The following is a 20,368-nucleotide window of genomic DNA, read 5'->3' on the forward strand; positions in this document are numbered from 1 at the left end:
CACAAACTTGATAAATACTTCTCAAGACATTACAGCATAAAGGTTAAAGCCAAGGTTATGATCATGCAGAACTGGAAAAGGAATCAGTTCCTTCAGCTCCATCCTGCATCAAAAACTAAATTCAATTCTCAACTTATCCCATTATATTCTACACACATTCAGCCTTGCAATAATGCTGTAAGATCTAATGGAATTGTCTACAAAGGTATTACCTATTATTGCAGCTACTAATACTGACACTGTGGAGCATTAATGTAGGCAAACTCCAAAACACACTTTTTTGTGGGTGTCATTGGCTGTGAGCCTCATCTGCCCAAGTATCAGAGCATCACCTCATCCAGCCCAGTGCTGAAGACCATGAAAAGCTTGACTGCTGTGCAACTGAAATGTCCTTAACAGCAAACATCTGTACAAATTAATTTTTATCCCCACAAAACAACTGCTGCCTATTTTACAGAAAGTCTTTTCTGAAAATGACATCACTAAAACATAGTCAACATCTGTAAATAAGCTCCAAGACAAATGTATGTATTACCAATAACTGTAGCATCACTCTAAGAACACTTTAAAGAATACAGACTGATACTTGGAAGATCTATACCTGAATTTCTTGTTTAACAAACAAAAAAAAAAAAAAAAAATCAAGTTCCAATTTTATTAAGCAGATAATATTGAAGAGATCTTATTTAAAAATAATGGAATAATGAAGAATATTGCATGTTATTGTTGCTACTCAGCCAACTGCAGCTAAGACTTCACAGACTTTGTCCACAAGAGATTTCAACATAACAGAGTAAATCAAATAACACTATGTCCTGGGTAAGCCAGCTGGATCAGGACAAGGATTTCTCCTGCTGCTTCATAAAGAACCCAGCACCTGGCTAGGAGACTGTTATAAAGAAATCATCACACAACCTTCCTGAACCAGCAAGCAGAACCTGGAACAAGACAAAGGAAAGATGACTACAAGCCAACATTAAGCTGATTTTCTCCTGAGTGAAAGCAAGAGAGGCTTTCAAATTAGGTACTATTTGCAGACGCCAAACCAAAAGGAAGACATTAAGCAATAGTGACTTTTTTTAATTAGTTACTAAACAAATGACAAAACTGTATCTATGAAAATATCCAAAAGGCTCCAGGAAGAGGGAAGTCTAAAAATCATTTAACTTTTCTTTTAGATCTAGGTAACAAGAAAGGCAAATCAAGTGTAGGAACCCGAACTGGTTTCTACCTAGGAGTTGAAGCAATTACTAGCTTACTGTAATAATAGGATTTTTCTTCAATATAAGAACAAAGAAAAAGATTTCATTGTGTAGTTTTAATCCTACAAACATTGGAAAAATGAAAAATCAAGGTGCCTGAGGTAAAAGCAGTTCCTCTAACTTGAGCTCTTCCTTGCCAAGAAAAACACTGAAGCTGTCCACAAAGGCACTGTTCTCTTAGATAATTATCATTAGAACAAAGCAACAGCTCCAGAGTACCAAAGTTTATGGTTTAAAAGAAAGCACTCAATACCACATTACTCATATTATACAAAAAAAAAAAAAAAAAAAAAAAAAAAAAAAAAAAAAAAAAAAAAAAAGGCACAAAGACTATAATGGAAAATCCTAAAATAACATGCTGCTTTAATTCACAACTGTTACTGGAAATCTGGCAAAAAAAAGGGAAACACTGGGACTAATTACTCTGAAGGAATGAGTTGGCTGAGGAGCCTACAGCACTAAAAGCACAGCATTTTTATGGAATCCATTTGAAAAATAACACATTGCATCACCTAATTGTGCTCTCTAAAAATGACCTTGTCTCCACAAAAGCAAATCCTTTAAGTATTTATTCAGGTACAGTTATATTCTATCATGGAGCTTCTTCCTTTCCTATAATATTTTAGGAGTGTGGTTTAGCTGCTTGATCCTAGAATGTTGTTTATTCCAGAAGACAAAACCTGAAAACTTTCAGGAAACTTCTACTGACTGCTACAATTCCCATCATGTTTATGGCAGATATAGCAGACTTGCAATCCAAAACTTTGGATTGGAGGACAGTAAAGCACTAAGAACCTGACATGCAGAATAAGCTTCTGTAAGTAACAAGTTAACTCTGCAAAAGATTCCCCATACCCAGACGTGAGGGGTTTTACTGCTGTCGAGAACAGTTTCAGCAGTCAACAGTAAAAGCCTTTGGTAGACTGACCACTACAGACAAGTAAATCGTTGTGGTGAATCAGTCATGAAACTATTCATTGTTCTGTCCTCCAGTTCTATCCTTCAACCACGAGCTTTGTCCATGGCCGCCATGAAGGGCTCTAGACTCACAGCCTTCCAGACCCAAATGAAACTGTTAGACAAATGGCACAGTTATTCTAAGTTAGAGAATAAAAAAATAAATTAATTCCCACATTAGCATTTTGGGCTTTTTAGAAAACACATGTCAGTTACTCACAAAGAGTCTCTCCACATCATCTCTGATAAGCGGAAATATCTCCTCTGTTCTTCATGCACCTGTAGTCAAACAGAAAAGAACTGAAGCAGAGTCACAGACAGACATCCCCAAATAACACCTGGCTCTCTGATCCCATTGATTTTCACTAAGGAAACCAAGATTTGTTCCAAACATTCACTCACAATCTGTTTCCCCATTTCACTTACTTTCTCAGGTAAAATTACAGAGATGAAGGAGCACAAAAGCAAGAAAAGTGCTTCTTGTTTGCATGCATTAGGCTGCTCTTTACTGTGGAAACAAGAATGAATTATGAAAACTAATCAAGTGAACAGAGAGCACATGCCCTAGATTTTTCAAATAATCTCTTGGTTTAACCCAGTTGCCCCTGAGCCTGCCTATCCCATGAACAATTTACTAAAATGGAAGCTGTGACTCATTAAAGCCACCTTTTAAGAGAAAGAGAAACAGCTCAAATTATTTATAAGCAAGACATAATCACATTAATTTGTACAGAAGAGGCCAAAATCTTAATGACTTCCATTTCTAAGATCTTATACAGTTGATAAACAAAATCCTGGATCATTTTTATGTCTCAAGAGTGTGGTATCTTACAGCCTTTACCAAGATGAAAGACTACAGACTATAGACTATAGCTTGTGAAATAATACCTCCACTTGAAGGGACAGTGAAAAAGTCATAACATTTCTATTTGCTGACATTTATTTATTGGCAAACATTGCAAAATATAAACTATACAATATCACTGAAAAGAGTCACACTTCAGATTTTTGGTCTTCTATATATTTTACATTTATAAACATAACTGAATGATAAAACCTTAGTAGCTGTATGTATAGGATATTTCTTTAAAGCAATTCTCTATTAATTCACAGCCCAAAGAAGCAATTTCTTTTTCTTAGCCAATACTTTTAAGATACAAAAGCAAATTTTTAGATAAGATCACAGTGGCAGTTTACTTACAGCAGAAAATAAAAACTGCTGCAAATCATGCTTTCCCATTCAACTACTCTGTACAATAAGAAATAAAATTTTGACACCAGAGAGCAGTCACAGTCTCTCATAATTTGAGAGCTGTCTAAAATCTTATTTTGCTAAAGCAGACTTAGACATTTAGTGGAAGGAAATAGTACACAGTATTTGTAAGCATGAATTATAAATTCAGTGTGTGCTTTGCAACACTTTAAACATGCTACAACTGAGACAGCATCAAACAGAATTGTTTAACAGCACCTAACTTGCCCACTCCCTCCCACTGATACTACAGCAGCTGGTAGAATAAAGTGGTTCTTAACTCTTGGTGTTGCTACACCTCAGGACATCTTCTTGGTTCAAATAAACTTTAGGTTTTCGTCTGTTAAAGAAGTCTGCTGAGTAAACAGGATAGGTTTTATGCATCTTCCTTCACAAAACTAGCATTCAGAAAGTGCCACATCACCTAGCTGTTCTCCTACCATCATTACTCCATTATTTGTGAAGTCCTATGTTGCAATTAAGATGCTTGTCTCAGTCCTTGTTTTGCCCTCCTGTGGACATTACATGGGCTTCTCTAATGAGACCAGTACATTATACAACAGTATGAAGGGATCAAAAAAATACCATGTTAAAATAGATTTTTTCGTACTCAGAAAAATTTAGTATTTTCACATTCAGAAAAACTTTCATCTTTTACAATAGAGCTTCTATCATCCTCAGTGCTGATTCTATATTCCCAGCATATAAATATCAGAAATTCACACCTCTGCTTATATCTCTGCCACAGAAAGGACAAATCTGAGCACCAGTACAAACTTGGATCCCCTGCCAGGAGTTGAATTTCTCACTACTGTGCAAGGTCCTGAGGTCTCTGGTTTGCAGGGTTTGCTCTTGTAGCTGATGTTATATTTTGCCATTGTTCTTTCAGAAATGCAAAAAGAAGTACATATATTAATGAATAAGGATTAATTTCCCATGAAAACCATTACATTTGTTCTAACCATCTTCAGCCTGAATATGGGAAGATAATTTGAAAGAGGTATGGCTGAGACCCATGTAAAATTTTTGAGCATTCCTGAGAAGTTAAACTACTTCTAATTCCAACTCCATAAAACAAACACTATACATGCATTGTCATATGCCACTGAATGCAACTTGCATGGTGGATACCCTGTGAAACTTATTTTTATGCCTGTAATTCATCTGTCAGGAAGCTCTAGATTATTCAGGATTGATAATGCACACTCCTTATGTAGGTTACTAGTATCAGTTACAGCCAGCTCTTCAGAAACAACAGCATATTAGTGACACAAGACATGCCAAGGAGCGACAAAGTGTGCAGGGCACAGCCTAGGAAGCCATTAAATGAACAAGCACATGAATCCTCAGGGGCAAATGTGAGCATCCAGGGAACGTAAGAAACATTCATCAGGTCAGAGGCCAGACCTCAGCAAACATCATTCCTACAGCAGGCAAGTTGGTTTTAACTGATTCTCAGAAATCACAAAACAGATGCTGGGATTGAGCCTGACTTACTGTGGTAACAAAGTCCCTCCTCCTGCACAGCAGACAACCTGAATCAAAAACTAACAAAACTCAACTGCTGTAAAACAGAGTGCTCATGAATTCCAAGGGGGCAAGAGGTTGAATTCCCTCTTGGGAACACTACTGAGGGCCACAGTCCCATGTTACTTAGTTTCGCCTAACCAGCACATGCCTACCTTATGCTGAACCAAACCACGCAGCTGCACAAGCCAACAGCAAGGAGCTGTCAGGGGACAAGCAGTGCCAGCACAGCCAGTGCTGCCTCCCACCAGAGGGACAGGGAGATGCTGCTTTCCAGGCGGCAGCTGCAAATCCCTGGCATCCACCGTGCTAAGAGATAAGGAAAGAGCACTGTCCCTTCCAGCAGCAACTGATTAAATCTGACATTGAACTACGCCCTTAAAAGAATGGCATTAATCTCTAGATAAGTAGTAGTAAGAGAATCTCTCTCTAAATACGAATATATGAATATATGCCTAAAAGAAGTACTATCATCTTAGAAGTCAGATGCAGACCAGCCAGGTGTAGCCAGTTTTCAGCATGAACTTCGTACACAGTTCTGGAGAATAGCACAGCCTCACAGTTTTTATAACAGGCATCAGAGTCGCATTACTCAAGAGCAGCATTAACCTATATCAACTATCACGTGATAATCATTGGCAAGTAGAATAATTTACTAACTTCCACCCACAAACCAGAAGTATTTAAGTACTTAAACATTTTCCATAAAAATCAAGTCCAGACACAAAAGAAATCCCATATTATAGACTACAGAAAATACAATGAAGTTAACAATTAGCGTTAGTCGGCCAAAGTCCTGCATTTTGAAAATATCAGTGTCATAAAGGAAGCCAACAGGCAAAATACAGATCTATGCAGCAGAACAGATCTTATCCTAATGGAAATTTTGCAGTTTTATTATGTGAAGAAGTTTCACCCACCAAAAGCAGTGCTACTATTCTTGTCAACTGCAGTTATAGAATAGCCTTCATTAAAGTACTTTAAAAATATGTTTGAAAAAAATTTATTCAATCTATTTTAGGAACATAAAATAAAACAAGTTTCAGCATGCTCACACAAGCTTGGAAGTCTTAATTAATACTTCAAGTATTAAAAAAACCTTGTGCTTCTTGGTATAGTATTTCACTCACACAGAAAGAGAAAACAGCTCCCTGAAGCAGATCAAGTCATTAATACACAACATACGAATCACACCTAAGTAAAATACCTGCAATTTAAAATGGCACCATAGGCAAGAAGAAAATGCTGTGTTACACTGAGTAGCTGTGCTAAGCCTAACAGACCTAGGCTGGATGCCCTTATATTAAAGTCTCAACACTGGGAGCTTCAGCAATTACAGCATAGCATAATCCAGTCCCAAGGAATGAATGGACTTCTCTACCATTCCCTTGAGCCCAAACGCGCTCATCTTCCCACACAGCAATCCCAGCCTGGGACCAAAGAGACGGGGGCAAGGAATAGGCTGCAGATGACACATCGCAGAGGTAGTGAGTCTAAGATGCCAGCACGGGGAGCAGACAAGGATGCAGCAGGGACCAGTGCCCGAAACACAAGAAAGCAAGCATGACGCGAGCCAGTTCCCTGCCAGAGCCACAATGACCTGACAAGATAGTGACTTACCTGGGTTCACAACATCAGCTCTGTTCCCTGGACAGCAGCACTGCTCTGTCTCCTCTGCCCTCAGCTCAAACATCCGTACCCTCTTGTTATCCCCAGCTGTGGCTTCAAGCATTGTTCAGGGCTGTGCACAGCACCCAGATGGCCTGCTAGTGGCAGCTGCCCAAGATGCTGATGTCCTCCTACTGCTGCTCCTACAGCCACAACAGAGCAGGCCCCTACCAGTGACAATGCCCACAACTCCTGCTGTTTTGTCTGTGTCCAGGCAATAAAGCAGCTTCCATGCCACCTCTCTACTAAAGGCAATGTGAGTTTCGGCCTCTGTGCTTAGGACTGGAGGAAGTTTTTTAATCATTATCTCTCAAGAGTGCTGACAGTACAAAGTTGGGAGTCTTGCCCTCCATGGCTTGCTTCCATTTGCCAGGAACTCCATCCTGGACAGTCTGTGTCACAGACTTAGAGGCATCAACTACTACTCTGGAAGCATTAATGAAAAGGCCAGTTCACCTCAGACTGGAAACAGATGATAAAAACAGGAAGTAAAAGCCTGTGAAGCTTCCTAGTAAAACAAGTGCACATACACTTCAGCAGACTGAAATCTTCCAGTCTTCACAAGTGACTCCTGGATAGCCAGTATACATTACCTGGCAGTAAAAGCAAAAAAAAACCACAGAACATTAAAGCCCATTTTCTGCTGTAAAACCTTTTGGCACCCTCTCCTATATCATGTACCAGGGTATGAGAATCACCTGCACCACTGAGAAATCGAATCCTTGGTATTTCCTTATTGCTACCATTCAAGAATCCTTTGACAAGCCACCTTGGAATCACTTTCCACTGAACTCCAAGCCCCTTCACCTGCTGTTACTTCCATCAACAATGTCCTTTACCTGGAGACTTCTTCTAAGCTACATTCCTGGGAGAAGAAAAATCAACATATGCAAATAAAGGCCTGAGAAAAATGCTCCTAGGTCAAGTTAGTCAGTATGATTTCCAACACCAATCACTGTCAGCCAGGTTCCTAATTTTGCAGTGCTGTTATGGGAGAAGGTGGAAGCTAAGGGAACACCAGGGTGCAGATCAACTTAGATGCATTAATTTTCCTTTATTTTCTTCCAAAATCTGTTTTGAGCAGACCTTGAGATAGCATAGACACTGAACTGACAATTCAGGACACACTAGGTCAGAAATGGACCCAGAACACAACACAGCTCACACCACTCACTGCCTTATCATAAGCCTCACAAATGACATGAGAACTGAGTAAGATGCACCTCACATTTTTGTCATTCACCATGGATGCTTTCTAACACAACAGCTTTAAAAGCAAAATGAGATTTGGATTTCTGATGATACCTGTGCTAGAAATGGACATTAAGAACCTCCCAAACACAAGGATCTTGGACATCAGTATGACAGTCCAGTTTTTTTGTCTCCAATAACCATATTGAAAGAAAAGCCAGAAGAGAAGCCACATAACCTTTAGATTACTGACTGGGATCATTCTAGATGTCCCAACCTCTCAAAGAGTGAATTTGCTAAGTAAGACTGTTCAAAATGAAGGAAAGCTTTACCTCTGAGCAGCACAGCTTTAATTGTTATCTCAGTCAATCCACGATCAGAAAAAGTAAATTGAAGCTTTAGCTGCATTCTGGAAAGATTTCAAAGCCACTTAATATTCTACAAATATATACATTTCTCTTTTTCAGGTAAGCTGAACAAACTTCTCAGAAAGCCGAAAGTAATCAGTCTTAGCAGAATCTGCTTGAGTTACATATCCTACTTTGTACAAAGCACTAAGCTTCCTAACAAAGAATATAAGGCTCAGTGATTTCATCTACAAGAATTTAACAATTATAGTTTGTTCATCAAAAGTGTCCTGATATTTTTGAGATAATAGCAGTGCCTAACATCTCAAGCATATAAACCAGCTTTTGAAAGCCCTTGGAAAAAAACTGCTGCTGAAGAATTAAACTTGATATTGTCAGAGTCCTACAAAAGAAAATAAAATATTTTTTCATTTGAACATTTGCATGTTAAGTATTCGAACTGCTGTAAGAATTTAGATTACAGGAGTTTTCAGGAGATGTATATTTCCAATGGACTACATCCAAATTATTATATGTAACATACAAAAGCCTTTTAATTTTGTCCTAGTGAAGCTGACAAATTGTGTAAGTTTTCGGCAGACACTGTTGACACTTTACTAACATGTTACTCACTCACAGTCTCTCAAGTCCTCTATTTTGCACCATGAAAATTAATCAGAATAATTTTAAATGTGTTAATTTAAGAATGTCTACTGCAACATCTGGAAAAGGCTACGTAAGGAATACAGAGCATGTACATACATGAATATTTATCCTTCAAACTAGGAAGTCTCAGACTACCAACAACACAAAAATACCTGGATATTTTGATCAATACCCAAGAACATCTTTAAAGCTATCTTGCTTTCTTGGCTACATGAATTGTTTAATTCTGTCACACACTAAGTTTTTATATAGGAAAACCAGCACATGAAAGACAGGAAAGTTCAGACTGAAGAACCAATCAGCCAGGCTACCTATTCAGGAGCAGTGGCAGTGAAAGGACACTGACTTCTGGCACCTTCCCACTGCCAGGTTTTAGGAACTTCCTCCCACAAGCTGCGTCTGGAATTCAGCCTTGAGCACTTCAAAATTCACTTTTATTCTTCCACTAATTTGTCTAATCACATTTCAGTCTAATTTGCACTCAAGATATCCCATGACAATAGAGTCTTGATATAATTATACGCCCGGTAACAATGGAGTCTCACAATATAATTAGAAATTACAGGAAAGCATCCTTCAGCTACTACCTCAATAATTTCCTAACGCACCACCCATAGCAGCTTCCCACCTCTGATGCCATACTGACTGCAGAGACTTCCCCACTATAGTTTCTCAAAGAATGCTCCCCTGCTGATCCAACCCTTTGACCTACTGTGCTGTCTCTTTACTGTCTGGAAAGCTGAGAGTACCTCCACACCAAGCTACACAATGTGTTGCCTGGTTCTGTTAATTGAACAGGAATGGTTTGACTGGGGTTTAGTCACTAAAAGAAAATTATTTGCATACACAAAGTATCTCAACTTTCTTACTGTTCATGGCAGGATCCCAGGGCTATGTTTCGCCATTCCCAAGTAGTCCAGGTTAATTTTGACATCTAGAACAAGGTTTGGGAAGAGAAAAGAATTGTCACACACCTTTGCACACTATTATCCACTGTAGTTGTTACTTTAAAGAATGGCAGGGTAGTGCATTTCCAACTAAGTTAACTATTGCCTTCTGCAGCTCTTTGAACTCTGTCTGTAGTGTGAGTGGAAAATTGGATAGCCTCACTTCTTGCCTGAAGGGAAAGTTCACATAACTCACTAAAAATCTGTGGCATCCTGCTCATTTCCATGTGTATGGAATATTTCATACAGAATCCCACAAGATCACAGCTCCACATAAAAGTCAATTTCAACAGTAGTGCAGAAGAAAAAATGTCAGATCTAATTTTTGCTTTGAAGCTACTCAGGCAGTCACTGTCTCAGAATCACAGCCACCACTTCATGTCAATCACTAAATGGATACAAGCCACAGGAGGTACAGAAGTCCTAACAGAAGTAATACCTTGCTCCGTGATCCCAAGCCAATCCCCCTTCTCGCAAATTCCCCTCAGCAGCTGTTACCACAGCAGGAAGCAGGAAACTCTGGTTGGGCTTGCACAGGGAGCACCAGTCACAGCACAGCTCGAATAGCACAAAGTTAGTGAAAAGTCATCTTACAGCCATAAACAATGGGATAGAGGGATTTAGGAGGAGACACAGCATTTCTTTTTAATGCTGCAAATACAGCACAACCGATTCAAAAGGAAAACAGCAGGCAGTTACCCTAAAACACAAGGAGCAATCAGCAGTGCTGTTATTTGCACTGGCATTAATATTTTTTAATTAATTCTAACACAAAGCAGAGTGAAGAAATGCTGGCAACAATGCTGCTGACTTTCGTTTCCTCTACATTTTCTCCCAGGAAAGAAAAAAACTAAAACATTGCACTTGGCAACCCGTATTCTCACACTGTTAGCACCAATAAGTGAAGGTCACTTCTATAATTCAATGAATGAACAGTATTTTTTTCAATTACAAGCTCTTGCCAATCAAATTATTCATTTGTATTATTCAAACAATAAAGCAATTCTAACAACAAAATCATATAGGAAAGTGCAGGTTAACCAATAATAATGGCTCAGAAGCACATGGGACATTTAAACTTCTTAACCAGAACAAAGGGTTTGCCTAAGGATGAGAGGCTATGGCAGTCTTATTGCATGAAGCTTTTGATACTCCTCCTTAAAATGTGTCATATTATTTTACTTTTACATATTCACAGCTATGGATGGCAGCAATCAGAATGACTCAACTTCCAGAACTAAAGTACCATCGTGTCACAAATGACATACATAATTCACCAGGAAGCCTCTTACGGTTTGTTTTGGTGAAGGCAGCCAGAGAGACATGAAGCTAGAAAGCAATTTCTGGTGGTTTCTTACTCCCTTTAAAACCGGGAGTAAGATTCAGCTCTCCCCCACCCCCTATGAGCAGATTTTGCCCAACCTGCAGGGTGGCACAGCTGTGTCAGGCTGCTCCAGTGCCACACATGAGTGTCACTCTGCAGGGCCTTGTGAAAGGCTCTTAGTAATGAAAATCTTGAACAATGTCAGACTTGTTAGACACATCTGGGAGGGCACTGAAACGATAAAGGCAATACAAAGATAGCATTTTCTCCTCTGACCCACTCGGTTTTTTCCTCCTCTCATTTGTTTTATTGCCATTATTTATTCCTGACTCCTTGTTTAGGACTGTAAAATGCTGTCATGCAACCTCATATTGTGCACATTCACATTTTCCAGCCCAGCTCCCTCCTACCATTAATTTTATTAATGAATAGCAATCAGAACTAGTAGTGGGACCTGGTTACACCCATAACATAGACTCTTCTGTACACACGTGGGGAAGACAAGACACAGCTGCACAGCAGCCCCACACCACATGCCCTGGCACCACCACCAGAAGGGCACCAGCACTGCCATCCCCTGCTTCCACACGAAACATGTCTAAATTTAATCTCATCTTTCACTCCACACCAGCAGATCATTACAGCCTAACCAGAAAATGCACTCATTCCCCATGAGGATGATGAAGTGGGATTTTCTTATTTCAGCTGTAATCGCAGGGTTATTTGCAGGGAGAAGCCGGAGTGAACCTCTGCCCTATGTTTGGATCTCCTCCTCTGGGAGCAGCTGTGCCATGGAAGAGCTCAGCACCCTTGGCTGCTTGTCCCTGCTCTCTGCCATAAGGCTCCCGCTGAGCTGCTCTTAAGTACTTTCTAACCTATTTACTAAGGATCAGCCAATACAAAGAGTGATTATTTAGGCTGTTTAAACCACTCTAGCTTATTTTGGTTGACATTCTGCAGAAGAGCTCGCATAAATGTCTAAGCTGCCAGAGGTAAGGTTTACAACTCCCTTACCAAAATATTTTCTCCTCCTAAAAAGTAGGAATGATAGCCAACATCAAGAGAAAGCCAGCAGCAGACAAGAAATCCCTGCTGTCATCCCAAAAGAAGCCAGGGCATTTGGCACACTCGTCATCACCAAAGAAATCAGTTTTAAGAGGAGGGCAAGTCCAGTGTATATCTTCTCAGTCCTTTCTCTCAGAGAACACATAACCTGGAGCTCCATGAGCCAGGACAGCCATGTGAGCACCTACAATAGCACTTCACACAAACCACTGCCCTTGGAGGAAGGCAGTAGATGCTGGTAAAGTCCACCACATCCTCTTAAGGCTACAAGAAAGAGAAAAATGTAACCACCACAGGTGAGACAACTTACTAAGCTGTTAACAACAATAATAACTGTTCCATTATACAGCCCTACCCAACCCCACTCACTGCCACCAAACACCAGAAAAATAATCAGTGGAAGAAAGACTATGGCAGCATAGAAAGATTTGGGAACAGAAACTGCCTTTTTGTTCTGCACATAGGAGGCACTATCATAAACAAGATCCTGCTACATGACTGTGGCTCTTAATTATCATCTGATAGATACACCAGCTAGAACACTATGAAAAAAAAACATGGAATTGCAGTAGGAACACAAAATCTCAGAATCCCTACATTCTTGCTAAAGGGAAGTGGTAGCAGGGGGGTTGTACCATGGTTCACTTGGAGCCTCACAGCAAACTCCTCCACATATCAAAATTTACATTAAGACAAGATACTAAACCATTCCTGAAAAAATATAACCAAAATACAGGCCAGGCTCTCTTGCAGCAAGTGATACCACCAGCATCACTGAGATAAGTGATGAGTTAACAACACTTCTGCCAGCCCAAAGATAGGTGATAACATGATCATCTCATTACTCTTATCCTTTAAGTAGGAGAACTCCATTTGTTAAGGTCAAAAATTCTCGGGCTCAGGGGTGAAATAAGATACCAAGCCTCCCTTGGACCACAAAACTCCCCACAATAGTCCTTTTGTCATCACAGATGTCATTGTTTGGTACTGTCCAAGCCTAATAAGGAACAGAGGCAATGAATGCTGGCACATTTACTTCCCCATGGCAAAAGTGAGCAACCACAAGATACTGGTCAGATTTGCAGAGCCACCAAGGGAGCAGCACAAGGCAGCTCAAGCAAACTGATAATTTCAATATTGCTCACTTATCCAGATTCATCCTCCAATTCCTTCGTAGTTTAAGCGTTTAATTCCTAATTTCCAGCTTCAGTGTGTAAGCTTGCAAAATCTTTTGTTTGTATGTGTCATAGGACATACATCCTGGTGGAAATACTTTAATTCCATTGTATAAAAACAAGCTTTGCCTAGAACAGCAAATACAAGAGACCAGATCAAATTTCTAACCATAAAATCATTGCTATATCATAAATTCAAAGTTAAAGAGAGTAAAACTGGTAACACTGTTACTCTTTAAAGCTTCCAACATAAATAGAAATAAAATACTTAAATTTGTTAATAAGTATCAGCAATACAACCTCACATGTATTTTGTAACTTGTACTTGCTACTACTTTAAAAGTTACTCACTAGCACTGAGCTGAAAGATAATGAAGGGAAGACGGTAGGCATAAACTATTAACACAAGCCTTCTACAATTCTGGCATCATGGTGGATGAAGCTTCTAAAAAAATAAGAAATATATATATAGAGAGAGGACATGCCCACGTCTGTAGGATTCTAGTGCTGCTCATAGCTTTCTTTAAATAACGGATGTGCTACTCACTTCCTCAATTCTATTCAAAATCTGTGGGCAGCCATACATTTACCCAGAACCACGTGTTTTGTATTACTGAAACTGGTTGAGAGTCAGGCACTGAGAAGCCAAAAGTTGACAAGGCAGAAGAGCAACCCATTTCTCCCTCTTGGCTCCCTTCAAGAGCCAGGTAGCTGTCAGTAGACATAGGGCAAGGTTTGAACCCTCCAGAACCGAGAAAAAGCTTTCCCCCTCCCATAAAGTAGTGTAGAATTTCTACTTTAATACAAATATTTACCTGAAAACATGAATTTAAGGATTGCATGGATCCACTGAGCTTCCTCACAGGTGGAAAGCTAAATGGAGAACAGCAATCCCAGGAAGAGCTCTTTAAAGGTATCTGGAAACATGACAAGTTTGAAGTGAGAGTGATGCCCTAGTCAGCTGAGCTGAGATTGATGCTTCATGCCCAGCAGCGTCTGCTGGGAGAAGCCCTGCTGCCTTCCCTCCACTCACCTCCTGACATGATTCCTGTCTCTACCTGAGAGAGCAATAGCAAGGCGTAGCCACAGGGTGAGTTAGCAAACTGATAAAACCATTTCTGAGTGGGTAAGCTTCCCATGAGCTAAGCAGCATGAAAGAAGTTGTCCTGCAATCGCTCAGGCATTAGCCCTGCCAAGGAGCTGCAGCAGCAGATCAGCAGCACAGGGCAGGACCCCCAGAGGCACATCTGATGAAGCACCTGCAGCACCAAACTGTCCCCAAAGCCTCTGCCATCAGATTTTGCTGTCTGAGTGTGAATTTTCTGCTTAATTTTTAACCCCAAACAAGTTTATGAAGAAGTTTGAAATTTAAAAGAAATATTTTGCATTGTTCTCTTACAGAATTATTTTAAAATGTAAAAAACATAGTACAATCATATATGACAGAACCAGAACTTCAACTTTAGAAAGACAGTACAGCAAAAAGTGCTGGGTTCAGATCATCATCATAAAATACTGCTGGATACCTCCCATTAGCATTATCAGATAAGGTTAGTTATTCAAAGGAATCAAAGTTCTCACAACTGTAGATTAAATGCGTGTGGAATACATTCAACATGCCACTCACATGGAGATCCCAAAGAACAATCAGGAAAAAGGAACTGGGTTGAAATTAATATTTATCCTTGCTTTTTTCAGCCGATGATTCTCTCTAATATTTAATCAAAATCACGCTCATTCTGCTGAATTTTTTCATTACGTGGCACCTCACCTTCCCCATAACAATTTGTACTTGACCAGATGGTTATGGTGTGAATTAAGCTCATTTACCATGCACGGTGGTTTTCACTGGTCACGATTCTAAATCCTGGTCTGTGATTTCTGATTAACAGACTGATAAAATGAGTTCATTCTCTTCTCCAAGAAAAAAGGAACAAAGTTCTTCCCCCACTGCCCCCCAAAGATGGAAATAAACATTCATAGCAGGACTCACATGATAAGTAGCTGAGTACTGCAATATTTGTTAGAACAGATACTTTTAAGTTGTCCAAGCAAGGACAGGCACTGAAATCACCTCATCCCTAGTTTTAACAATGAGATCCATGCAACATGTTCCCATAAGCTTTGTGCCAAGTTTTGCGAGGTGGAACAGCTTAGACAGGACCTCTGTCCTAAAGCAGCTTGCACCTCCCACTTCAGGAAAATAAAGATACTTCTGAGAGGCAGGACAAACAAGTCCATATGCCAGGAGGCATGAGCCAAAGCAAGTGTCTGCCATCATGGATAAATAGTCCTGCTGCTTTGCCTACTGACAACCAGTTCTGCTCTGGTCCCATCCACACCTGCACAGAGAACAGCAGCAGTTTTACTCTGTCAGTAACCTTCCATGCGCATCACACTCTGGGCACCCTCCAGAGAAGGTGATAAGCGAGAGAGAAATGTGCAGTGTGACAGTTCAAGCAGGCACAGGGCAGTTGGTAAGATTGATGCTCTTTATCAAGGAAATGGAGAAAGGTCTGAAGTTTTCCCCAAAATTTAAGCAACTACAAGTCAGGGCAAAAGCTCTAAGAACTTGCTTGGAAGCAAAACTTCTGTTCACAAGCTATTTTCATTTGTACATTCTCCTGTACATAACTTTGTTAATATTTTAAATATTTCACATTAAAGAAACCGAGAAGAATATCTGGCATTGCCAAACAAATCTCACATTTCATGACTACAGAACACACCATCAAGCAGCTGCATCAGTCACAATGAAGGTAAAAGAAAAGCCCTAAGGAATCATATGACCATTGTCATTTGTATTAACAAAGCACTGTTTCCACAAAAAGAAATCAGCAAGTTTAAAGCAAAAACATCAATAATACAAATCAGTAGCTGGGGCATTCTTCAAAAAGTAATAAGGCCAACTCACTTGAAAACAGCTTCTCAGAACGGGCGTTGAAGACATCAAATTCATTACAGGACACTGAACATGGGAAATCACCCAAATTTTCTTAGTCTTCTGAAAGACACAAGCCAATTAAAGGGGTCAGGTTTAAATTTTGTCACAGGCTAGAAGCTCCTCCTGGCTTCAAACAGATCACTTCCTACCTCAAAATCCAAAAGATATCTTCAGGAAATCCACTTCTGAAACACTTCTGTCACCAACACCAAGTCACACATTCCAGCTCCCTGTATCTCCCACCCCAATGCACTTACAGCCTGGTTCCCTTGTCAGAACCTCCTGGTACAGGATATATCTCTCCTACGCGGCATAGGCACACTTTCACCTCAAAACACCTCCTACTGTGTAAAGCCCTCAGAGACAAAGCCTCATGAAAATAATTCATAGTATTTTATAATAATGAATAATTTTATGATCCTAATTCATAATAATTCACATAAACCCAGAAAATGTTTCAACTCCCCTGATAGCCCACTGAAAGCACACCATTGCTCACAGAGACTACAATTAACATTATTTAATTACTCTGTAGCTTTTCAAAGATGCTTTGCTTAGGGTTAGCCAATATACTGAGAAAAGTTTCTTCCAGAGCAGTGTTTCTAATCTATCCACAAAGCTCTAATCTCCCAATTTTGATAAACCTGTTTCATGGCAAATAGTTAAAAAGAAAACCATAAAAATGCTTCCAGTCAGTTCTCTGACAATGCAATACAGCTGTGAGAATTAAAAAAACTTGGAAGTAGAGAACCTTGAAAAGAAAGCAGAACATATGTTGCCCCATCTATTTAAGCTTTTACCTCCCACTCACAGTGACACCCATAAACACTATGCCAGATCTGTGATAAAAGCATCCATCCCTGTGAACTCAGCCCCAGGCTGTCAAAATCAACTTTGATAAGCTATTAAGGGTCATTAGAAAATGTTTGCACTATTGATACAGTGAAACAGCCTAACACTGAATATGTTTGGAAGCTGCTGTTCTTAAAGAACTTCGTAATTGTTCAATTTTTGCCACAGTGCAGTTTCACAGAAAGTTTTTCCAGCAGAGACATATCATCTAAAAGAGTAAAGGAAAAAAAATGTGCCATATACTAGGCATCACAACTATTTCAGCAAGCTAACAACCATGAAAAACAGGAGCATTTCTGACAGCTTTGCTTCTGGTGTTTGTAGTGCTAGCAGAAACACTCCCAGCAGAAGACACTGCAGATTCCTTTGGAATCTTTACCAACACTTTCTTTGTAGTGTTGATTATTTACCCCTTTCTTACAGCTGGACCACACCAAGAACACACAGCCCTGGAGGTAACTTCAATGATCTCTTATTTCAGACAACAGAGGTTATACCTTTGGGTCCAGACAACCTGGGCTGTATCATATTGTCAAAGCAACACATACAAGTATCATGATACACTGAGGTACATTCAACACGAGCTAGCTTGTTGAATTTTTTTAAGAACTCCAGCATTTTTCTCAGTCTGTCGGAAAACAAAACAAATTAAAAAACACACTTGTGACTAGAGTTGTTAGAACAATTTGGGTTGGTAGAGACCTCAAAGACCATCCTGTTCCAAGCCCCCTGCCATGGGCAGGGACATCTCCCACTAGACCAGGTTGCTCAATGCTCCATCCAACCTAGCCTGGATTTCAGGGGGAAAAGGCAAGGGTTTACTTAGTAAGCCCAAGCCCAGTGTGCCTCTAGACAGGCCATGTGCCAGCAGAAGAAGCCTTCCTGCAGTAGCTACATCTCACTTCCCCTCTGAGTCCCACGTGCTGCCCCAGTAGGATACCAGCTGCACGTAGTCCCTCTTCCCTGCCTTGCCCCCACAGCTGCCTGAGACGATCCCAGTGCTCATCATCACTCCACAGACATGCTCAGCTGTCATTTGGGGAACTCCACTGCAAACTAGATCAGGGAATCTGGGCATAACCCCTTTCTTCTGGCTGGGTACATTTGCTGATATGCTCCACACATCACCAGAAATTCTGCCAATGATACTATGAATTGCAGAATTCTCCAAGCCACTATTACTGCTACAGATTAGGTACAGTTGAACTACGGCCTCAGATGACATTCAGTTTAATGAATCTTTTACAGAAGAGCAGGAAAAAAATTTTAAAGTAATAATAATAAAAAAGCTGGCTGGGGCAAAGTTGCTTTAATTCATTTTTGACACCTACTGTCATTGGCTCACTAGAAGAAGTCTTGCTTCTTTGAAGCAGAGCAGCATGCTAATTTGTGCTGGCACCTCACTACAATTTTTTGAACTTTAAAAGTGAAGGAAAATGTTTAGAAGCACAATTTTGAAAATCACAGAATCGAAGAGATCATGAGAAGTGCATTCGGGATAGCATTTAATCCAAGTTACTACACAATTTTTTTTTTTACTATCAACACTCTGCAGCATATTCTAGTATTAAACAGGACTGCAGAACAAGCTCTACCATGAAATCAGAGAAGTGGGAAGAGTGCCCTGAAGGTTATTCATTAGCATTATCTCTATGTGTAGCTCACTGGGGAAAGAATAAGGAAAACTCCTCTGTGACATTCTATTCAAATGTATGAGGCATATTTAAATGAATAAGGAAAGTATTTCTGATGCAGATTTCACAGCAGGTATAAGACAGCATCAGTTTCATTAACACTCAGAACACCCAAGCTGAAGAGCCCTTTGCCATACAAAACTGAAAAAGATGTGCACCTTGCATCTCCTGAATTACACAAAGGAGCCGAGCCAAGACTCCTAGAGTTCTTAAGTTAACATCGCACTTTTCATACGGAGGCGAAAAGTCCTGAACAGTACCTACTAAAAACAGAGCTTGGCCTAAATTTTCTGCCAACAGTGAGAAGAGGAAACTGACAAGTTAATTACAACCTGCAGCTACGTCCCCCTTTGTAATGGCTGCATCTCAGAACTAATCCCCAAAACTCCTTCCTGCACCCAGACCTCACCCAGCCTATTTAAAGACCCGGGAACAATAAACGCTTGACGAGCAGAACGGGCCGGGTGAAGGAAGAGAACGATTACAATGGCTGCACAACAAAGCCTGGAAAAGGGGAGTTAAAGGCACTTTTTGCCAGCGGCACAAGCGCCGCAGCCCGGTCCGCGCACGCCGCCAGCCGCGACCCCGGCCGGGACACTCCCGCTGTGTCCCCAGCCCGTCCCAGCGGTGACCCCCGTCCTGCCGGACCCCGTCCCTGCCCGGCGGGGCACGGCGCTCTTCGGCTCTGCCGTGCACCGGGCACCCCTCGCCGGGCACCCGCTGAAATGGAGGCACCCTGCTCTGCGCTCCCTGACCCGCGGGGTCCCCTCAGCGCCCCACGCCGAGCCCCCGGCACAGGGGCTACCGCCCGCCGCCCCCAAAGTGCAGCCGGGACGCCCCGGTCCGCCCCGCAGGCAGGGAGCCCCCGCCGCCGGCAGCGCTCCCCGAGCAGCCCCCGCTGAGGGGGAGACCCTCTGGGCAGCCGCTCCGGTGCGCGGCAGCCCCCCCGCGCCGCTCGCTGAGCGCGGCCCCGCTCCGCCCGCGGTCGCAGAGGCCCCGCGGAACGCGGCGCCCCCGGCCCCGCCGGGCCCCTGAGCGGGACAGAAGCGAGCCGGGTCCCGGCACCTCGCCCTCACCTGCGGCTGCGGCCGCCCGGCCCCGGCCGCGGCCCCGCTCCGGAGCGTCCCCGAAGTGCCGAGCGCGGCCCCGCTCCCCGCGCGCGCCCGGCCCGCCCCGCCCGGCCTCGCGTCACCGGCACGGCGGGTGCGCACTGCGCCTGCGCGGGGCGGGGCGGGGCCGGGGAGAGGGGCGGGGCCAGAGGGAAAGGGGCGTGGTCTGTGCGGACGTCGGGAGAGAGGGACGAAGAGAAGGAGGGATGGAGAGAAGGAGGGAGAGAGAGAAGGAGGGAGGGAGGGAGGAAAAGAAGGGAGACAGAGGGGCCACGGTGTGCAAGCGTAGCAGGTCTGCCGGCAGGTCTTGTCTCCAGCAGCTTGGTGCATTAAGAGAGCTGATGGAACAATAAGGAGGACATAAAGAGGCAGCAACAATCATAAAATC

The 20,368-nt window shown here is 41.7% G+C and overlaps 1 protein-coding gene across 9 annotated transcripts in view; it reads right to left on the reverse strand.

Annotated features, from left to right (window-relative positions):
* The window catches only part of KLHL13 (kelch like family member 13), an 80,553-nt gene extending 60,505 nt beyond the window's left edge, over window positions 1-20,048 (reverse strand). The window contains exons 1-6 of one of the 9 annotated variants that reach the window (XM_066339239.1): window positions 19,948-20,048; window positions 17,675-17,805; window positions 16,296-16,385; window positions 9,740-9,804; window positions 2,646-2,727; window positions 2,440-2,498 (exon numbers count right to left, since the gene is read on the reverse strand). In XM_066339239.1, coding sequence (XP_066195336.1) covers window positions 2,440-2,498; window positions 2,646-2,727; window positions 9,740-9,804; window positions 16,296-16,340 — 251 coding nt within the window. In that variant the 5' untranslated portion in view covers window positions 16,341-16,385; window positions 17,675-17,805; window positions 19,948-20,048. Of the gene's footprint in view, window positions 1-2,439; window positions 2,499-2,645; window positions 2,728-9,739; window positions 9,805-16,295; window positions 16,386-17,674; window positions 17,806-19,947 lie in introns of those variants that run through there. The other 8 variants (XM_066339238.1, XM_066339241.1, XM_066339240.1 and 5 more) reach the window with 8 other exon arrangements.
* Between the last annotated feature and the right edge of the window lie 320 nt (window positions 20,049-20,368).

Source organism: Sylvia atricapilla, chromosome Z, assembly GCF_009819655.1.
Source record: "Sylvia atricapilla isolate bSylAtr1 chromosome Z, bSylAtr1.pri, whole genome shotgun sequence".
Lineage (NCBI taxonomy): Eukaryota > Metazoa > Chordata > Aves > Passeriformes > Sylviidae > Sylvia > Sylvia atricapilla.